The sequence below is a fragment of the Nyctereutes procyonoides genome, unplaced genomic scaffold, assembly GCF_905146905.1.
Source record: "Nyctereutes procyonoides isolate TBG_1078 unplaced genomic scaffold, NYPRO_anot_genome, whole genome shotgun sequence".
Taxonomy (NCBI): domain Eukaryota; kingdom Metazoa; phylum Chordata; class Mammalia; order Carnivora; family Canidae; genus Nyctereutes; species Nyctereutes procyonoides.
The window spans coordinates 21,677,473-21,696,442 of record NW_026575035.1 but is presented as its reverse complement, the minus strand read 5'-3'; the positions used below and the strand labels follow the sequence as shown (position 1 = coordinate 21,696,442).

The 18,970-nt window shown below is 37.6% G+C and overlaps 2 protein-coding genes across 4 annotated transcripts in view; one reads left to right on the top strand and one right to left on the bottom strand.

The window, feature by feature from the left end:
* PLAG1 (PLAG1 zinc finger) overlaps positions 1 to 12,190 on the bottom strand; it is a 44,338-nt gene extending 32,148 nt beyond the window's left edge. For both annotated transcript variants that reach the window (XM_055318398.1, XM_055318399.1), the window contains exon 1: positions 12,036 to 12,190. The gene's annotated coding sequence lies outside the window, so the exon portion shown is untranslated. The remainder of the gene's footprint in view (positions 1 to 12,035) is intronic.
* A 495-nt stretch (positions 12,191 to 12,685) lies between these two features.
* CHCHD7 (coiled-coil-helix-coiled-coil-helix domain containing 7) lies at positions 12,686 to 18,365 on the top strand. Of its 2 annotated transcripts, XM_055318452.1 has the most exons (5): positions 12,695 to 12,754; positions 14,267 to 14,307; positions 15,802 to 15,871; positions 17,339 to 17,437; positions 18,209 to 18,365. In XM_055318452.1, exons 3-5 carry the CDS (start codon positions 15,818 to 15,820, stop codon positions 18,311 to 18,313), a joined length of 258 nt encoding a protein of 85 aa, XP_055174427.1. In that variant the 5' UTR covers positions 12,695 to 12,754; positions 14,267 to 14,307; positions 15,802 to 15,817; the 3' UTR covers positions 18,314 to 18,365. The 2 variants fall into 2 exon arrangements, with proteins under 2 accessions (XP_055174428.1, XP_055174427.1); XM_055318453.1 differs by lacking the exon at positions 14,267 to 14,307 and having other exon boundaries at positions 12,686 to 12,754.
* Positions 18,366 to 18,970: the final 605 nt, after the last annotated feature.

The window sequence follows — 18,970 nt, the reverse complement described above, 5'->3', positions numbered from 1 at the left end:
CTCTGGTAACTACCAATCTGTTCTTCATATATGGGTGCTTGGCTTTGTTCTTGTTTTTAATTTCCCACATGTAAGAGAGATCATAGGGTTTTGTCTTTCTCTGTCTTAACTTCAGTTAGCATAATAACTTCAAAGTCCATCCAAATGGTCACAAGTGGTGAGATTCATTCTTTTTTATGATTCAGTAATATTCCATTATATACAACATACATTATATTAATTTGATTTTATAATAATATATAATTATATATTACATATTCTACACAAATACCACATTTTATCCATGTATCTATCCATGGGCACTTTGATTGTTCCCATATCCTGGTTATTATAAATAATGCTACGATGAATACAGACAGGGGTGCACATATCCTTTCAAGTTACTGTGTTTTCATTTTCTTTGGATAAATATCCAGAGGTGGAATTGCAGGATCACAGGATAGTTCCATTTTTAATTTTTTAAGGAACCTCCACACTATTTTCCACAGTGTCTGTACCAATTTACATTTGCACCGACAGTGCACAGGGTTCTCTTTTCTCCACAACGTTGCCAACACTTGTTATTTCTAGCCTTTGAAATAGCCACCCTAACAGGTGTGAGGTGATTAGCTCATGGTAATTTTGATTTGCATTTCTCTGATGACGATTGATGCTGAGCATCTTTCCATGTGTCTGCTAGCCATCTGGGTATCTTCTCCGCAAAAATGTCTATTCAGATCCTCTCTTCATTTTTTTAACTTGAATTGTCTGTTTTTTTTACAAATGAGTTGTATGTGTTTATATATTTTGGAGAATAGTACTTTATCAGATAAATGATTTGCAAATATTTCCTTCAATTCAGTAGGTTGTTTTTTCATTTTGTTGATGTAAACAAGCTTTTTAGTTTGATGTAGTACCACTTGTTTATTTTTTTCCTGTTGCTTTTAATATATTTTAAAAATCATCACCAAAGACCTACGTCAAGGAGCTTACTGCCTATGATTTCTTCTAATGTTATGGTTTCAGATCTTACGTTCAAGACTTTAACTGATTTTTACTTAATCTTTGTATGTGGTAAAAGGTAGTGGTCCAGTTTCATTCTTTTGCATGTGGCTGCCCAATTTTTCCAGTACCATTTATTGAAGAGTGTCCTTTCCTCATTGTATATTCTTGGCTCCTCTCTCTGTCATAAATTAATTGGCTATATATGTGGGTTTATTTCTGGGGTCTCTATTCTTTTCCATTGATCTATGTGTATGTGTTTATGCCAACATCATACTGTTTTGACTACTATAGCTTTGTAATATAGCTTGAAATCAGGGAATGTGATGTCTCTAGTTCTGTTCTTCTCAAGATTGTTTCGGCTATCTGCTGTCTTTTGTGGTTCCACACAAATTTTAGGTTTGTTCCATTTCTGTGAGAAATACCATTGGAATTTTGATAGAGAGTGTACTGCATATAGATTACTTTGGGTAATATGCACATTTGAATGATATTAACTTTTCTAATCCATGAGCATGGAATATCTTTCCATTTATTTGTATCTTCTTTAATTTATTTCATATTTTCTAGTTTTCAAAATAAAGGTCTTTTACCTCCTTGGTTAAATTTATTCCTAGGTATTCTCTTTAATGCAATTGTAAATGGCAATGTTTTTTCTTTTTGATAGGTCATTATTAACGTATAGAAATGCAAAAGATTTCTATATATTGATTTTATAACCTGAACCTTCACTGAATTTCATTATTAAATTTAACAGCTTTTTGATGGAATCTTTTGTATCATACATACATACACACACACACATCATCTGCAAATAGTGGATGGTTTTACTTCTTCCTTTCAAATTTAGATGTCTTTTATTTCTTCTTCTTGCCTAATTTGTCTGGCTAAAACTTTCAATACTATGCTGCATAAAAGCGGCAAGAACAGGCATCCTTATCTTATTCCTGACCTTAGAGGAAAAGTTTTCAGCTTTTCAGCATTGAGTATGCTATCAGCTGTGGGCTTGTCCTACATGGCTTTTTATTATGTTGAAGCGTGTTACCTCTATATCCACTCTGCTGAGAGTTTTTATCATAAATGGATGTTGAATTTTTTCATATGCTTTTTCTGCATCTACTGAGATGACTGTATGACTTTTATCCTTCATTTTGTTAATAGGATTATTGACTGATTTGTAGCTATTGAGCTATTCTTACCTCCCTGGAATAAATCCCACTTGATCATCATTCTTTTAATGTATTATTGAAGTCAGTTTGCTAATATTTTGTTGGACATTTTTATAATATGTTCATCAAGGATATTAGCCTGTAATTTTCTTTTCTTATGGCATTCTATTTGGTTTTGGTATCAGGGTAATGCTGGCTTCATAAAGTGAGTTTGAAAGAATTCCCCCCTCTTCTATTTTTTGGAAGAGTTTGAGAAAGAGTAGTATTAATTCTTCCTTGACTGGTAGAATTCACCAGTGAAGCCATCTGGTCCTGGACTTTTGTTTGCTGGAAAATTTTTGATTAGTGACTCAATCCCCTTACGAGTAATCGGTCTGTTAGTAATGGATCTGTTCAGATTTTCTATTTCATCATGAATCAGTTTTGAGGTCTGTAAGTTTCAGGAATTTATCTGTTTTATTCTCAAGTTATCCAATTTGTTGGTGTATAACTGTTCATGGTAGTCTCTCATGATCTTTTGTATTCCTGTGGTATCAGTTTTAACATCTCCTTTTTTTACTTCTGATTTTATCTGAGTCCTCTTTTTTTTCTTGGTGAGTCTAGCTAATGGCTTGTCAATTTTATCCTTTCAAAGAATCAGCTCTTAGTTTCATTGATCTTTCCTGTTGTCTTTTTAGTCTAGTTAGTCTCTATTTCATTTATTTCTGCTTTAATATATGTTATTTCCTCCCTTCTACTAACTCTGGGCTTCGTTTGTTCTTTTTCTAGTTCTTTGAGGTATAAATTTAGGCTGTTCATTTGAACAAGAAGATATAGCATTTGTAAATATTTATGCACCCAAAATAGGAGCACCTAAATATGTAAAACAAATATTAACAGACATAAAGGAAGAAATAAACAGCAATACAACAGTGGGGGATTTTAATACCTCACTAACATCAATGGATAGATAATCCAGACAGAAAATCTGTAAATTAACATTGGCCTTAAAAACGATACAGTAGACCAGACGGACTTAACAGATATTCACAGAACATTCCACCAAAAACAACAGAATACACACTCTTCTCAAGTGCACATGTACATTTTCCAAGATATATCATATGTTGGAACACACAAAAAAATGTCGTAAGATGATTAAAATCATATCAGGCATCTTTTCCAACCACAGTAGTATGAAATTAGAAATTAATTACATGAAGAAAACTGGAAAAATTCACAAACACGTGGAGATTAAGCAACATGCTACTGCACAACCAACCGGTCAAAGAAATCAAAAGAGAAATAAAAGAGACAAATGAAAATGGAAATGTAACCTACCAAAATTTATGGGATGCAGCAAAAGCAGTTCTAAGAGGGAAGTTCATAGCGATAAATGCCTACCTCAAGAAACAAGAGCAGCCTCGTGCATATTTAAAAAGATTACTTGAGCTGTAATTAAAAGTGCTTCAAGGTAGAAACTTCTTTTAAGAATAATCTGATCTTGGGAACAAAACTGCTATTAAATAAAAGCAGTTGAAGATTTAAAGTGATTGTCTTAATTATAATATCCAAAAAGAGACTTTTAAGGAAAACATCTGTAATGCTACTTAAAATGAACTAAAATATCCCTAAGAATCTTAAATGCTTAATGATTAAAAAATTTCAACTACAGTGGATATTCAAGTGACATAGATAAAAACAGTTCTAACCCACTTGTCACCATTCTTCCTTCAAAAAAAACCTACAATAATCGAATATTTTAAATTCTCTAAGTAGTTTTGTGCCTGTATTTGAAAAATATACTCTCACTGTGTCAAAAGATAGACCTTTATAAACTTCTACAAACTGTCAATTATATGTATTCACCTTGTTTACAAACTTCTAGGCATATAAAAATAAATTCAGGTACAAAAACAACTTTCAATTAAAATTCCCTAATTTTAGCAATACATCAAGTTATCCAAATACTTATAACCTTCATTCTTTGTCTAATTAAATCTGTTACTTGATAGTTACTTTCATTTTGATTTATGATGATGTATTTTACATGTATTATCTTTTAAAATGTATGTATGCCAAATTATTGCTAAGGAATATTTGTCTTCTATTTTTTCCTTAAAAAGAAACTAAAGCAAATTACCTTAAAAGTTAAGCCTGATACATACACTTTACACAAGGCATAGTTAAATCAGTTATTTGTTTATAAGACAGGAGCTCTGAAGATGCTCAAATTTTATGAAGCATTAAAAGAGAAGGATAAAATATCACCAAATGCTGTTCAAAGAGTGCCTGTATTTGCAGGCACCTTCCTTCTTTCAAACACTTTAAACTCTTCCAAATAAGAACTACTAGAGCTGCTTCCACCACTCTTGATATAATTAACCTATTTTCTTTTAGATCTAATTCTATTTTAGAGCTGAAACGCTAAGCATCTGAATAGTAATTTGCAGATAAACTACTACTAATATTAGAAAAGTAACATAACAAAGGTTGAAACTCTATACAATTAAATGAACTCCGTAACAAATTAGAAAAACACATTAAAAACATTTTATCAGATTTACTTTAAAAATAAGTTTAGAAATACAAGGAAAGTAAATTCATGTTTGAGATGGAGTTTATAATCAGATATACTGGTAGTATTTAAGGTTATAATAGATCCTATTCAGCTATATAAAGAGACAACTCTCATAAACTGCAAATTTAGAACAAATTCGATTGAAAGTAAAGGAGCTAATATCTCTTCTTTGCGATGGAACAGTTATAGAAATTATAGTTAGGAAATGCAAAAAGCTTAGAAAAGGTAATATACTCTTAAATAAAATTGTATTTTCATTTCATTTACTAAAGTTGATTTAAAAAAACAACAACCCTGTTATTCTAACTCTTTTAGGGCATGATGAAAAGTGATGTGGGCTCTATGTAATTCCAGCTTTAAGACAATACAAGAAAATAAAATCAAATTACTGAGAAAATGTAGCAGACTAAAATTCAACTTGTATTATTTTTTAGCCTGAACGTTTGAACTACCTTAATCTTCCAGGTTCAGTTTCTTAAAATTCTCCTGATGGAGAACAATTCGATCAACTTTTTACTAATATACCTTCAAGTTAACAAAACTGATTAAAACATATTTTTATTTTGCCTTTTAGCCAAAGGAACTAAATCCCTCATTATCTGATTGATTTCTAGTTTAACAGTCTCTAAAAATGTTTCTCAAAATTAAAGGCTCTAAAGTCTAAATACAAATTAAAATGATAGAATATATTTAAAAACCTGATGGCAGCCCTTTGGCTGTAGCACTTAATCTGAGAAGTAATATTCTCATATTCAAAAACCAAAAGATAGGTTATAAGTAATCAATATGCACATGTGCAATTTCAATATTGGCTTGAGACAATCATTCAAATATTCGATAATTACAAGTCTAAAATGAGTCTCTCATTCTCAAAAAAGGAAGAGTTCAAGACTCTGCCAAGGGCAGATCATCATTCACAATCTATGGAGAATTCGGTCGTCCTTTAGGAAAAGGTGCCTCCTCTACCCTCAAAATATTTTCTCACACCAAAGGAAACCTCTACACTGGAACATAACACTATAATAAGTCTAGATCCTCCTTCAGAAAATCAATTGCTAATTAATAAATAGAAAAGAAAATTTTCCTTTTACTGTCAGCATACACTTAAAAACATTCCAAAAGTTAAGAACTATGCTTAATGTTCTTATCATTACCTTGTGAAAAGCTTTTCAAATGTTATTAAGTCTGTAGAAAATTATTGAAATGGCCCTAAAAAAGTCCACAAGGTACCCTGTTCTTAGACTAAGTTTTTAAAATCTATTTCACTAACCTAAGAGAAAGCTTTAAACTTTCTGATGAAGAATGAAGAAAATAATTCTCAATATTTTCTAAGGTTTCTCAGAACACTTCACTTAGGTACACATTTAAAATAATCTCTAAAATCATTTAAACATAGCAAAAAATAATTTTCCTTACTTAAAAATAAAGATTTGCAAATAACCATGACAAATTATTCTTAGAATTTAATTTAGTTTAATTCATAAGCTAAGAAGATATGGAGGAAAGGCTTTGGGGGAATCTATTTTTAAAAGGCTATCAAAAGTCAGCAATTTGTATCAGAAATACTCTCCTATAGATACCCCCCCAATTATCTCTCCCCTTCTGGGGGGTAAATTTATCATTTTTGCTTTGTAGTTAGTTATTCTTGATTCACATAGGTCAATTTTTCAATTTACCATGACTTTTATTTTATTCAAAAATTTTCATCTCCCTACTTCTTTCCCATTAATTTTGGACATTTTAGTTCATTCTTATGTTCCCATTACACACTTTCATTATTTAAACTCTTGTTTTTAAAAGGCATCAAAAAGACTTTCTAACACCTTCATAGTTCTAGATTTTCTGTTTTTAGGTTAGGAAAAAATTTCACTTAAAAAATACTGCAAGGAAACATTTCAAGCAAATTGCTTATCCTATTAACCTAGGACCTAATTGCCTAATTTCACTCATTTTACATATGGACACACATCTCTTAGGCAGTCATCTCAAATTCCCAACACACACTGTGGTTAGTTTTAATACCATGATCCTGCAGTAACTCTGTTTACAAGACATCCTGGGACTTTTAAACACTAACAATTTTAATGCAATATCACACCACTTCACTTTTTTAAAATAAGAAATTATTTGTTTTATAAAACTGGATTTCTGTTTTCTGATAAACATTAAAAAAAAAAAAAAAAGCAAAAGCCCTAACACCTTAAGGACAACAAACAATAATACATACAGAAAACAAAAATACCAAACATACAGAAAACAAAAATACCAAAGCACCCTTGGTAATTCCCCAACACTCTATCCTTGTCAATATCACTCTGGGAAGTGGAGGCAGGGACAGGTGTACAAACTGAATAGAATGCAAACCACTGGACAGCAGGCCAAGTGATTTAAAAGTAAAAATCAACTTATGCCTCTGTTATAATTTCTAGAAGGCTTTCATACATGTATATTTCTTATAACATCAAATGTTAATAACTACACACCAATACTTTTATAAAATATTATGACCTAAACATTTTCATTTAATTTCTCTTAATTAAGCTTGAAAATTAAATTTGCTAAGGAAATATCAAAGTTGTCCTGTTATAAATGAGAAGTAGTAATACAGTAGATGTCAGGTTCAGGCATTTCAAAAAAATTAGGCATTGAAATAAATGCAAAAAGTAAAAATTAGTTACCTCCCAAGTGATCTTATTATAAAATGGAAAAGAATTCCCACACATGAATCCTAAAATCATAGTTAACTTTGCAGTTTATCAATCTGATGTACCCTGCCTTCACATTTAACTTATTTGTAAATACTTTCACAAGGCTACCTAAACACTTACTAATTGGTTAAATATGCTGCCTACATTAATTCCTGTTAAAATTAAAGAAATTAAAGGTCCCCTTTTGTTTTTTCACAGTGGCTGATATACATTCAAAGTATCTGATGTTTCAGAAAAGGTGTTTATCAGGTTCTTAAAACATTTAAAACACAGCTCAAGGGACAATTTATATAGCCCTTTTACCTTTAACATATTCACTATCTTGGATTCTGTTGAATACATTCAGTTGCTTTTTCCTTCTTCTGAAACTTTTCCCTTACTCAAATAACTAAAGAATCTAAGATGTTATCAATACAAAGAGAAAAAAAATATATTTATTCCTTATACATTTGGAAACACATCAAAAAGAACAAATATTCCAGGCAGTGTAAGTAAACTCATTCAGTAAAACTTTTTTCTTGGGTTTTTGTGTGTGTGTACGTAAATGTTTGTGTAACAGGTAATTTTTTGTATATCTTAATTTTCCAAAGAACAAGATTCCAAATAAAAAATATTAAAACATTCCTGGAAGGAGTCAATATTTTGATTACACAGCTCAAGAGGCAAATGATCATTGAAACAAAATTTACAAGATGACTATAGGTATATGTTTCAGTTATCTGGCTTTTTAAATGTCAAAGACAGGGAAGCATTACATTTCATTTAGCAAACAACAATTTAATCCTTAGAAAGGAAAATTTCCAGAATGCAACCAAAATGTGTATAGTAACAACCAGGATTATGTTAAAAATGAAGGAAAAAATTCCCACCTTTGTGGGATATTAAATCAAAGGATATTAAAATCAAAGAGTACTCTTAAAAATTTTAAACTATATTGATAAAAGCAAATTCACTAATTTATTTAGCTGTAAGATGTCTGCTTATTAAAATATTTTGATTATAATAATCACACATATAGGGAATTTTATCAGTATTAGCCCATATTTATAAATTATCTTCCACAACAGCTAAACTCCTTATAGAATTTTGAATAGCAGAATTAGGCATATAAATTTCAAGTAAGAATTCAAAGTAGGAGGCTTCGCTAACTGAAATAAAGATTTTGAGTATTCTATATCCTTGTGTTATTTCTGTAAATTGGTACAATTTAGTAGTAGCTTCAGAAAAGCTATGTTCAATAGGCAGTATATCTGAGACATTAAAAAAGCTCAACATAACCAATTTAAATTAGAGATTGTGCTGTGTCCTATCTAAATAAGACTCTCCAAGGAATTACAGATTTTATACTTTGTGCACTCTCAGTGCATTTTCTAATTCACATAAGTAGCTGTGTAAAAACCCAAACACGAAGAAACTTTTATACCACCCTTTGTGAGAGAGGGGGGGAAAAATCACAATATCAGCACTTTTATTTAGGTTGACAAACTAATCATAACTTTAAGTGTCCAAACAGACTAAATAACTCAATGGTCTAATGTACCTGGAAGAAATATTTTTCCTTCACTTTCACAGAAACTGAATTTATTGATAGTTGCATCTAGTTTGTCAAAGTGGCAACTATTCAAGATCCAAACGTCTCATTTATTTCAAACACAGAGGCTAATTCTGACTACTTATAGTTAATATAAGTTTCTTCAGCCAAAATACAATAAAAATGTAAGAGAAATTTCAAATTTCAAATATTAATGGCATTCTGAAACTTCTGGAGAGATGATTATTTTGGGGAAGGGGAAGTTTCTCTTTCCCATTGATAGTTTAATCACTTTCCAATCAGTTTTGATTTAACAGTGGTTCATAGGAATAGGTTTTAAAGAGTTCTTAGAAAGTTATAATTGCTTCCAAAATCAGAAACCACAGGATGATGTACTCAAACACTACACCAATGTAATGCTGTTAGGGAGGTATTTACAGAAACGTGCAGATAGGAGCTCAGTTGTGAACACATGTTAACATACAATGGGCTTCAAAACAATAATCTGTTTGTACAGTTTGGGAAGTAAAAAATATTCTATATAAGACGTCTAAAAATCTAGCTCTAATTTAAATCCATTTCTCTAACTCATAAAAACAAAGGAAAAGAGGCATTTATTTCAGAACTCCATATACCTGTGGAAAACAGAACACAAGTAAATTCTACTTGAGATGAACCTTAATCTTAAAACAGAATTCATCTAACAATTGGCGTATTTTAAATTTTGAAAATACTGTGAAAATGTAAACCATTAGAGTCAAGAGTAGTTTATGGTCAGTAAACATTTCTTGTTAAGTAACACAAATAAATTCAACTTAAAAGATGCAAACTGATAGGTCTCAGAATTTTAAAACCTTTTAATTTCAAAGTAGCAGAGTTACAGCACATGTATAGGATGGGTATAAGTAAACTTTTCCATGGTGTTGGTGTATGTGCTTTTTTTTCCCCCTTAAAGAAATGCCTACTGCTTACAGGGTAAAAGAATCTCCACCACTCTGCCTGCAGTTTTCAACCAGAAGTCCTCAATGTACCTTAAGCCAAATTGAATATTAGGTATTTTACAGCTTTTACAAAATGGCTGTAAAATCACATTATGGGCATACACAGCTCTTTGATCTTACTGCACAGAATTCATAACTGTTCAATAATGCTATACCATTACACCACACACCTTAAACTATTTCCATTTTTCCACAAATCCTTCCAAAATCAGCTTCCAAAGCAAAGAAATGTAACATGAAAAGTTCCTGGGAGGTGTGTTACACAAAAGAACAGCTTGGATACAAACTAATCTACGCAATATCCATCTTCTGTTGAGACTGTTTATCCCTCCTTTTCCCTCCATCACTCCTAAAGGTGGGTGCACTTGAGTAATGGAAAGAAAAGGCTCTTCCATCACCACACCCTCCCAGCACCTCTGCCTTTGGTCCTCAGACAGTGATTCTGTGCAGGTGATGAAAATCATAAGAAAAGAGAAGCTGTCCCTTTAAAATGCCCTGCTCTGTCCCATATCCCACGTGGAACCAACATCAGCAGCACTTTCCCATTAACTTCAATGTGATGCAAGAGGCACCATCCTTTTATACACGTAAAACCAGAAAACTTCAGCTTAATATTCTTTACTGAGGACGAACAGGTGAAGCAAACGGGTCAGGAAGGGAGAAACCAAGCAACTCCCCACCCCTCCCCAAAAGGTGCTCCAGTCCTGCACTCCAGTCTCTCTGTGCAACATCACCTCTCTACCCCTCCTCTGTAGAGCCCAGTTTAAAGAAAGGAGGGAGCCACTAACAAAACCTGAAACATAAATGCGACGAAAATGCAATCTAGAGCCGGAAAGGTTTATTCTTCCAATCACACATATTAACTCTATTAAGAAAATGGCATCACATTTTTTTCCACCAAAAAAAAAAAAAACCCACCCCACAAAGATCATTAAAAGAGAGTTATAAAACAGCAAATATAGTGTTTATCTTATCTCAGATCAGTCCACATTACCAATAAGTTTAGCAGTTTCTGCACTACCACCTCCCCCCTCCCTCCCCTCCTTCTCTTGCATCGGATTTTCACGTTTTCTCATTGTCGGTTGAGTTATAAAAGGCTTTTGCCCTTCGAAAGTTTTAAAAAATAAATAAATATTAACTCCTTGGTCCCTGCAAAGTCAAAATGGACTTCAGGGGAAAGGCGGTTCATACTTTTACCTTTAGCGAGAAAAGGGGGAGCATCCCGGATTTTTAGGGATTTTTTTGCGATTTTTAAAAAATTTTTATTTGGTTATATGCCTGAGTTCTCCCTCCATTTTGGTTGTTTATGATACTGACAACAAGCTGTCCCTGCTCTGTGCAGATCTCCTGCTTTCATTTAGCACCCCCTCCCCCTACCCCCCCTCGCAGCCACACATCCAGGGCTCACACCTCCCCGCAGACCCCGCACCCCGACCCCGACTCGCCCACCTGAGGAAAGGGCAAAAACAAATTCATTTCTCCAAAAAAGAAAAACCTCTTTTGAAAAAGGGGCAAAGTTACCCCAAGTCACTCAAAGTGCCCCCCAAATATTGCCGACTGCGGGTTTCCGCCAGGCCCTTTGGGAAGCGACCTTCCCCGGGATGTTTTGGTGGAAAATGCGGAGAGTTTACTCTCAAAACTGAATTTATATTAATTTTTCCCTTATTTTTCGGGTCTCTAATGTCTTCCGCTCTCGCTGCTGCCGCTGCCGCTGTCACAATATTCACAGCACCAGAGAGGAGGAGGAGGAGGAGGAGGAAAACTTTTCAAACTTTCCAGACCCTGAATAAAGGGTTTTTTTTTTTTCCCACCGACCTCACCTTTGGGTCTACAGCCGCATCGCCCCCTGCCCTGTCAGAAGCGACTTCGGGAATCCTCACACCCCCGCTTAATTATTTTATTTTATTTTTTATTATTATTTTTCTCTCTGGGGTCCTGAGCAGGGGCTGAGAGTAGCACAAACTTTTCCTCCTCCTGCCGCCGCTGCTGCTCCTCTGCCCCCTCGGCTAGTCCCATAATTTAAATAACCCTGATATTTCTCCCGCTAAACGCCTCTCCGCCGCCCCGGACCCCGGGAGAACTCACCGCGGGGCTTTAACATCCTCCCTCCGGCCCGTCCGCCGCCTTTACACCGCCCGCGGAATTTCTAATAATTTTTTTCTCATATTTCGGGCTGGACGCGGCGGGCCTGGAAATTGTTTCCTTACGCCTCTTTCCAGCAGCCATTGTAGTGTATGCGCTGCCCCTGCAGCCCAACTTGCAGCTGCCGCTGCCGCCGCCGCCGCCGCCGCCGCCGACGTCGCGCCCACCGCCGCCTCCCCGGGCCTGCTCGGCCGCCGCCCCCGCCTCCCGCCGGCCCGCCCCCGGCCCCCGCCCGCCGCTGTGCCCGCCCCCCGCGCGCGCTCCGCCCCGGGGCCCGCCACTAGGCGCCGCCGCCGCCACGGACGGGCCCGCCGATTGGGCCGCGGCGCCGTCCGTCAAACCAAAGTGTTAAGAGGCGGGCCGCCGCGCGGGGGGCGCGGCGGGGCGGGGGAAGGGGGCGGGGCCGCGCGTTCGGCCCCGCCCACTCCCCCCGCCTCGGCCCTCCTCCCGCCAGCTGGGGGCGGGGCGAGACCCGCCCGCCCCCGCCCGGCACGGCCCCGGACGGCTGTCAGTCAGGCGGCGGCGCGCGTTGATTGGGCCGGCGGCCGCCGGGGAGCGGGGGCAGCACGTTGGGATGCGCGCTACTTAAGGTCCAGCTGCGTGAGCCATTGACGTGTTTGGAGCTGGAGACGGCCTGGGCGCTGGGGAAGCGGCCGCCCGAGGTGAGTGGTCCCCCGCCCCTCCTTCCGCGGCGGCTGCAGGGACGCGAGAAGAGACGGGTGCTCCTGGGCCACGGCGGGGCCCGAGTCCCCTTCTTCGGCGTGGAGCCGCTGCAGCCAGGCCTCGCCTCAGCGCGGGCCCTTTCCTGTCGCTCCTCCTCTCCACGACACGGGCTTATTCGGGCTGGGGACGAGGAAGGTGACCCCCGCCCTGCCTGGGCACCCCTAGCTCTTCCTTCACGCCGCTTCTCAGCCTCTGGGACCTGATTGCCGACCCCCACTTCCAATTTCCTGCGTACCCCTCTCCCCTTGCCCGACTCGGCTCCGTTGAAGGTCAGAGCAAGGTGTGTTCACCTGTGCCGGTTGTCCACCGTTAGACGGGCCGGCAGCAGCGCGGAGGACAGCGAGGCCGCGGACTCCCAGCTCCAGTTTCTCCCCGGGCTGCCCCGCCCCGCCGGGCCATGCCGACTTCCTGACCCTGCCTTTCTGCACCCAGCAGTGGGTTAGGGGCTTCAGGTTCTCGCGTAACGTGCTGCAGCTTCCTGCTAGTTGCATCTGCGTTTTATCAGAGCCACTGACCCTGCCTTGGCTCGGACCAGCATGTGGGCATGGACGTGTCCAATAACGTTCCCTTCCCCTCACCTTTCAAAGCTAGTTGGAGAGTGGGGATGTGAACTGGATGGGAAATCAAGACATACTTTTTAAAGCAGTTCGCCTTTTGGAAGAGACGTTAGAGTTATTCCTCAAATGTGCCGGGCTTTTGCGGCCCTCCCTCAAATCTTTGGTTTTCTTTCTGGCTGTCCTTTGCAAGTAGAGAGCTCTAGAATATTTGTTTAGTGCCTTCAGAAAGTAAGCAGATAAGTCCTCTCCAGCAGATCTTCCCTTTCGCCCCTCCCCTCACTGTAAATTGACATTTCCTCTTCATTTCCAGTTGATGTGTGAGGATTCTCGTGCAAAGGTGACGTTTAGAAATCCGAATTTCTATTGACCTGTATTTAGAATCCGGAAGGGAAAGGAAAGGAAGTCAGAATAAATTCGTGCTGCAAGCCTGATTTGCCTATATGTGATGCTACCTACATGTTATTTTTAAAGAATTCTTGGCTGATGATGATAACAACAATGCAGCGAAAGTGTACTTTCATGTAAGGCACGCAACCTGATTTTGTCTGTGAATGATCATTGTTGAGATTATATATAAGGAATGTGAACAGCTAAGCCGAGTTCTGTGTGCTCACATCATAGGATGGATGAAAAAAGGAGGGTGTAAGTTACTTAGTATCATCATCTCTTAGTAAGAAGTCAAGCCTCCAAAAGAATTGTGTTTAGGAGAGGAAGAAGCTTCTAGATATAATTGAATAGCACCTTGAATTTCCCTTTTACCTAGATGTTTCTGTTAGCTAGATATACACATGTATTGTTCAACAAAAATCATAAAATGTTAGGATTACTTGGAGGATTCCTGAAAGTTAAAGGATCCTGGAATGACTAAACTTTTCTCCATCCTTCTTTGCAAAGATTAATCTCGTTTAGCCTGGACATCCTGGTCTCTTAACTAGGTGAGTCTTGATTGGAAGTACCTCCACTTTTTAGGAGCTCATGGGGTTTGATTGATTTTCCTGAATATGCCTTGTTTCTTTAAACATGACTGATATTGTTTGATGGTGTCATCTAGGGCAAGAAAAGTAGAAACCGTTTCATACAAAAATTCTGACCTTTGTCTGGTTATACAGACTGACACAGTTTTTTATTGGATGGTGTTATGTAGGTCATACTACATTATTGCTTGTTTTCCCCAATTTAGGTGGAAGATGATGAAGCTAGAACAGGATTCAAGAGTTCAAGTTAACTCAGCCCCTTAAACTTAGTGCAGAGCATTTAAAAATATTTGTGGGTGGCTCATCAATAGTATACCGATATATTGAAATGAAAAAATCACTTGGCAGTAACAGTTTGTCGATTATTGTTTTTTAATTTTTCTCTTTTAGTTCCTTTCTATGACATGTCTTGAAGATAATAGGCATACCAATTTCAGTTAAACTCCATTATAGAGAGCAGTTATCCTGGAATATAGTTGATGTATATGAGTACTGTGTGACTTCGAATCACTAGTTGGCTCTTAGAGAACTGTGATAATCTTTAATTGATAAAGACTTCTGCAGAGTTGCATGTGTAAGACTTGAGTTGGAAGATGAATGGACCAGCACTCTGTGACTTCCTTTAACCCAGGGATGTATCGGTTAAATAGAAGATGCCACTAGAAGTAAAGTTTCAGTTTTTCTTTTTTAGCTTTTTAGAATGCCAGCTAAGCCATAAGTTGGGTTTTTTGTTTTGTTTTGTTTTGTTTTTTTTGGTATATTGGCCACCCCTGGTGCTGGCTACAGAGTATACACTGTAAGTTTAGTAAAAAAATGTTTCTGCTAAAGTTGGGTTGTACCAATTACTCCACACTTATTTTGTATAATGATCAAATATATAATAAGTAATCGTTAGAATGCATGCTGTGTTTGGGGCACCTGGGGGACTCAATCAGTTAAGCATTTCAACTCAGGTCATGATGTCAGGGTCCTGGAATCTAGCACCTGAGCCCCCAAGCAAGCCTCCCACTCAGCAGAGAATCTGCTTGTTTCCTTCTCCCTCTGTACTCTCCACTGTGCTTTTGTGCACGTGCTGTCTCTCTTGCAAATAAATAAATCTAAAAAAAAAAAAAAAAAAAAGAATGCATGCTATATTCTTAGGTTTTGTTAGTATACTTAACAGTTTAACATTTAGAAATAAAGATAAACTAAAACTTAATTATAGCTGAACTATCTTCCTGGACATTATAATCAAGTTTCAGTGGATGAATTTAAATATGGCCTGAGGCACCATGGCAATGCAAAGGAAAAACCCATTCAAATATTTATTCTCATGATATAGAGGATGTATGAAGTTCCTTACTGGATAATCATTATACCAAAATTAATTTTTAAGTACTCATGGTTCTAATGAGATGTACTGATTTATTTTCTGTCATTCACTGTGTAACTCTTTTCTCCAACATCTGCCTGCAGTAAGAAAACTGTTAGGATGCCCATGGTAGCACGGAGGCTGAGAGATCCTGACATAAACCCTTGCTTGTTGGTAAGATGGTTTGCTTTCACTTTTCATGAGTATTAACTTGGAAAAACAGGCTTGTTCTATTTTTGTGGGCATCTGTTTTCTGGAGTTCTTGAATAAAGTTATTTCTATTCAAAAAATATTCCTGGCCAGTGTATCCTTATTTCACTAGAGCATTTTTAGGTATTGATAATTTAGCTAACAAAAATCCATCCCTTCTAGGTTTGCATTTACATAATGTGCAAGCATTTACTTGCTGCTGTAGTATCAGACAGACATATGTAAACACCAAGGAAAATGTTTAGTCCAAAAGTAGAAAGTTGCACAGCATATTTTCAACTGCCACTGAAATTTATGTGTTAATGGCAATAATTTCATCTTGTCCTTGAGAGAGCCTGGCTGCAATAAGGGGTACCATAGAATTTGCCTATTTAAAGCCTGAAGGTTTCTACAAAGGTATCTCATGCACAAAATGTTTTGCGGTAGTAATAAGGTTTTATTGGCATTTCTTTGGTATGACTAGCAATATAGACTTGTGGCTTTGTCACCCTGGAATAATGCAGTCATCAGGCTGTGCTATTCCCTGAAGCTACATGCATTTTCCAAATATGCACATTTTCGTTAAATATTTGGCATAGAAATTTAGCTTTGTTTCATATGTTAGATCTGTTTTCAACAGCTTTATTAAGTCTCTGTAGATAGACCGTGTTTCTTAGATCTGTGAAGCAAATTACCTACCCCTTTAAAGCTTTCCTTTAGATGACCTCTCAGAATCATACTTTTCACTTTGAAGTTTGTTATCCAATCTACTTTCCGTTTAGACAGCTTAATTTTAATTCCCCAATGGCTCCTACCTTCCTTTGAACTCACAGCCCTGTGTTGCTCACTTAGGTTTTGAAGTCATATTAATGATATCTATTAAAACTGCGTACATAATAGTATATGTACTTACGTAATGGAGGGAGAGATAGCCAAAAATACATTGAGATGAGTGGTGTTAATTTAAGTTGCCTTGATGTAGACCAGTTATTAGTGACTTACTTAGGATCTTGAAACCAGCTTAACATCAAACAGTCAAGTCAGAGTGAGAACTTGGAAAAGCAGGACAGCTGCGCTCTGCGTCTGGAGACTGGGTTTTGATTCTCCCTGTGCAGTAGTGATTTTCAGCACCCTGCACCTTGCCTCAGCTTCTTTGTTAAATGGTTACTGGGATAAATGATCTCAGTCACTGCTCCAGCTCAAGTTCCCGTGATCAGATACTCAGAAAACTGACCCAGACTATGAAAAGGAAGATGTCTGCTCTGGGCAGAAGGAGTGCTGGGATGGTTGGAAAGATAATTCAGTTTCTGTTCATTATATGTTCATTAAAACAAACTGAAGGGAATGAGTTCATATGCCTGCTTTGGGGGAAGTGGCTTCAGAAGTTTGGAGTTTTGGGGTTTTAAGATCCCATTCCACTCTCTTAAATGATGCCTATCTTACATCTTGAAGGAATCTGATGCTTCTACCAGATGTATGGATGAAAATAACCATGACAGGGAAAGGTGTTCCACTTACTTCTTGAAGTACAAAAACTGCCGGAAATTCTGGGTAAGCCTCACTTGGTTGGCTTTGTGTTAAAACTCACCTCTTAGGCCTGAAACTGAAGCCCAAACTGAGTCAGTACCCACAATACCTTCGTAGTGATGACTGGGGAAACTTAACTGTTTGACCCTCCTCTTGTGTGTCCTGAGGATCCTGGAGAGCTCTTATTGGCTCCCTCCCCCTGCTTCCCCTCCCTCCTCCAGGCTGTAAGAATGCAGTTCTCCTATAGGTGGGTCTTCCTATGCATATTTAAGAGCTGCAGCCCTAAAATAATAACCTTATTATAACTTTAGTTCTCCTGGAGATGAACAGAATGGATAGCTTGCTCTGTCATAACCATTTTAGCCTTCCGTTTCTGCCTTCTCCTTTCCCAACACCACCCTTGGTTGGTAAAAAGGTGCCATTTTTCTTGAGATGCTGGTATATGATTTCTGTTTCTTTGAGCACTGGATCCAGCTACTTCCTTTCCCTTTTCTATATTAACTGTTGCTTTCACATAGCAATTACTTAGTAGAGCCTCTTGATGGACCGCACTTTTGTGCTCTTATACTTAAAAGTATATTCCCTTCCCAATTAGCATCAATGTATTCTTAGGGCAATAATCACTTCTGTTTGTTAGTTTGAAAACATTATCTGAAGTACTAGAATTAGTTTTTTGGCTCTTCTTTACACTTGATTTTTAGAATTTCCTTTTTGAGGTGGCCAATTACTGGCAAATGATGAGCACTTAGTATATGATTGATTTTGGTTTCTTCTTCTTTTTATACCTTCATGCAGAATTCTATCATGGTCCAGAGAAGACAGAAAGGAGTGAAGCCATCTATGCCTACAGCAGCAGAAAGAGACGAGATCTTGGGGGCAATGGGAAAGATGCCTTACTGACTACATTAAATTTTTTAATTTAATTTAGAAGCAGATGAATATTTTAAGCAAATGATTACTGTAATCTTTTAACACTTTCTAGGCCTTGCCCAGACAGATCTTAAATTCTGCAAAGAGAGATTAGGTTAGCCCTGTGTCCTCTGTGTTTGCTCTCAGTGCCATGACGATTGTCCGGCATGGCTGGCTGTGCCATGCTGCTGAGTTCACATTACTTCCTGAAGGTAGGGAGCATTAGGAAAGGTCTGGACACAAGGAGGGGAGCTTTTTTGCTGGGTAATGAACACTGGCCATGAAAGGAAGGTGGTGTTCCCAAGGATGGGAAATGATGCCAGCAACAACATAGTGGAAAGGAAGCTCAAGATAACTTTGGAGACCGGTCTGTAGACTGTCTTACCTAGAGTTTAAGGTGGTCGATGGAATGGCAGAACAGAAACTGGGAAGGTAAGTTGAGAGTGGATGTGTGGTGGCCCTCAAATCTCAGGCTCGGTACTAAGTAAGACCTCTAACCTCACTCCCTTATCTTTGTTTAAATAAGGTTAGCACAATGACTGGGTAGGGAAGCAGAGATGCAGGAGGATTATCTTAAATAAATGGCATGCAAAAGAACTGGTTTTCTTTTCTTTTCTTTTTTTTAGGCAAAGGCTTAGTTAAAAGATT

Excerpts from the sequence above, each read along its gene's own strand:
- CHCHD7 (XM_055318453.1), top strand. The coding sequence starts at position 15,818 with ATGCCCATGGTAGCACGGAGGCTGAGAGATCCTGACATAAACCCTTGC. Across the intron at positions 15,872-17,338 it reads ACATAAACCCTTGCTTGTTG|GAATCTGATGCTTCTACCAG; the intron begins GTAAGATGGTTT and ends TACATCTTGAAG. Across the intron at positions 17,438-18,208 it reads AAAACTGCCGGAAATTCTGG|AATTCTATCATGGTCCAGAG; the intron begins GTAAGCCTCACT and ends ACCTTCATGCAG.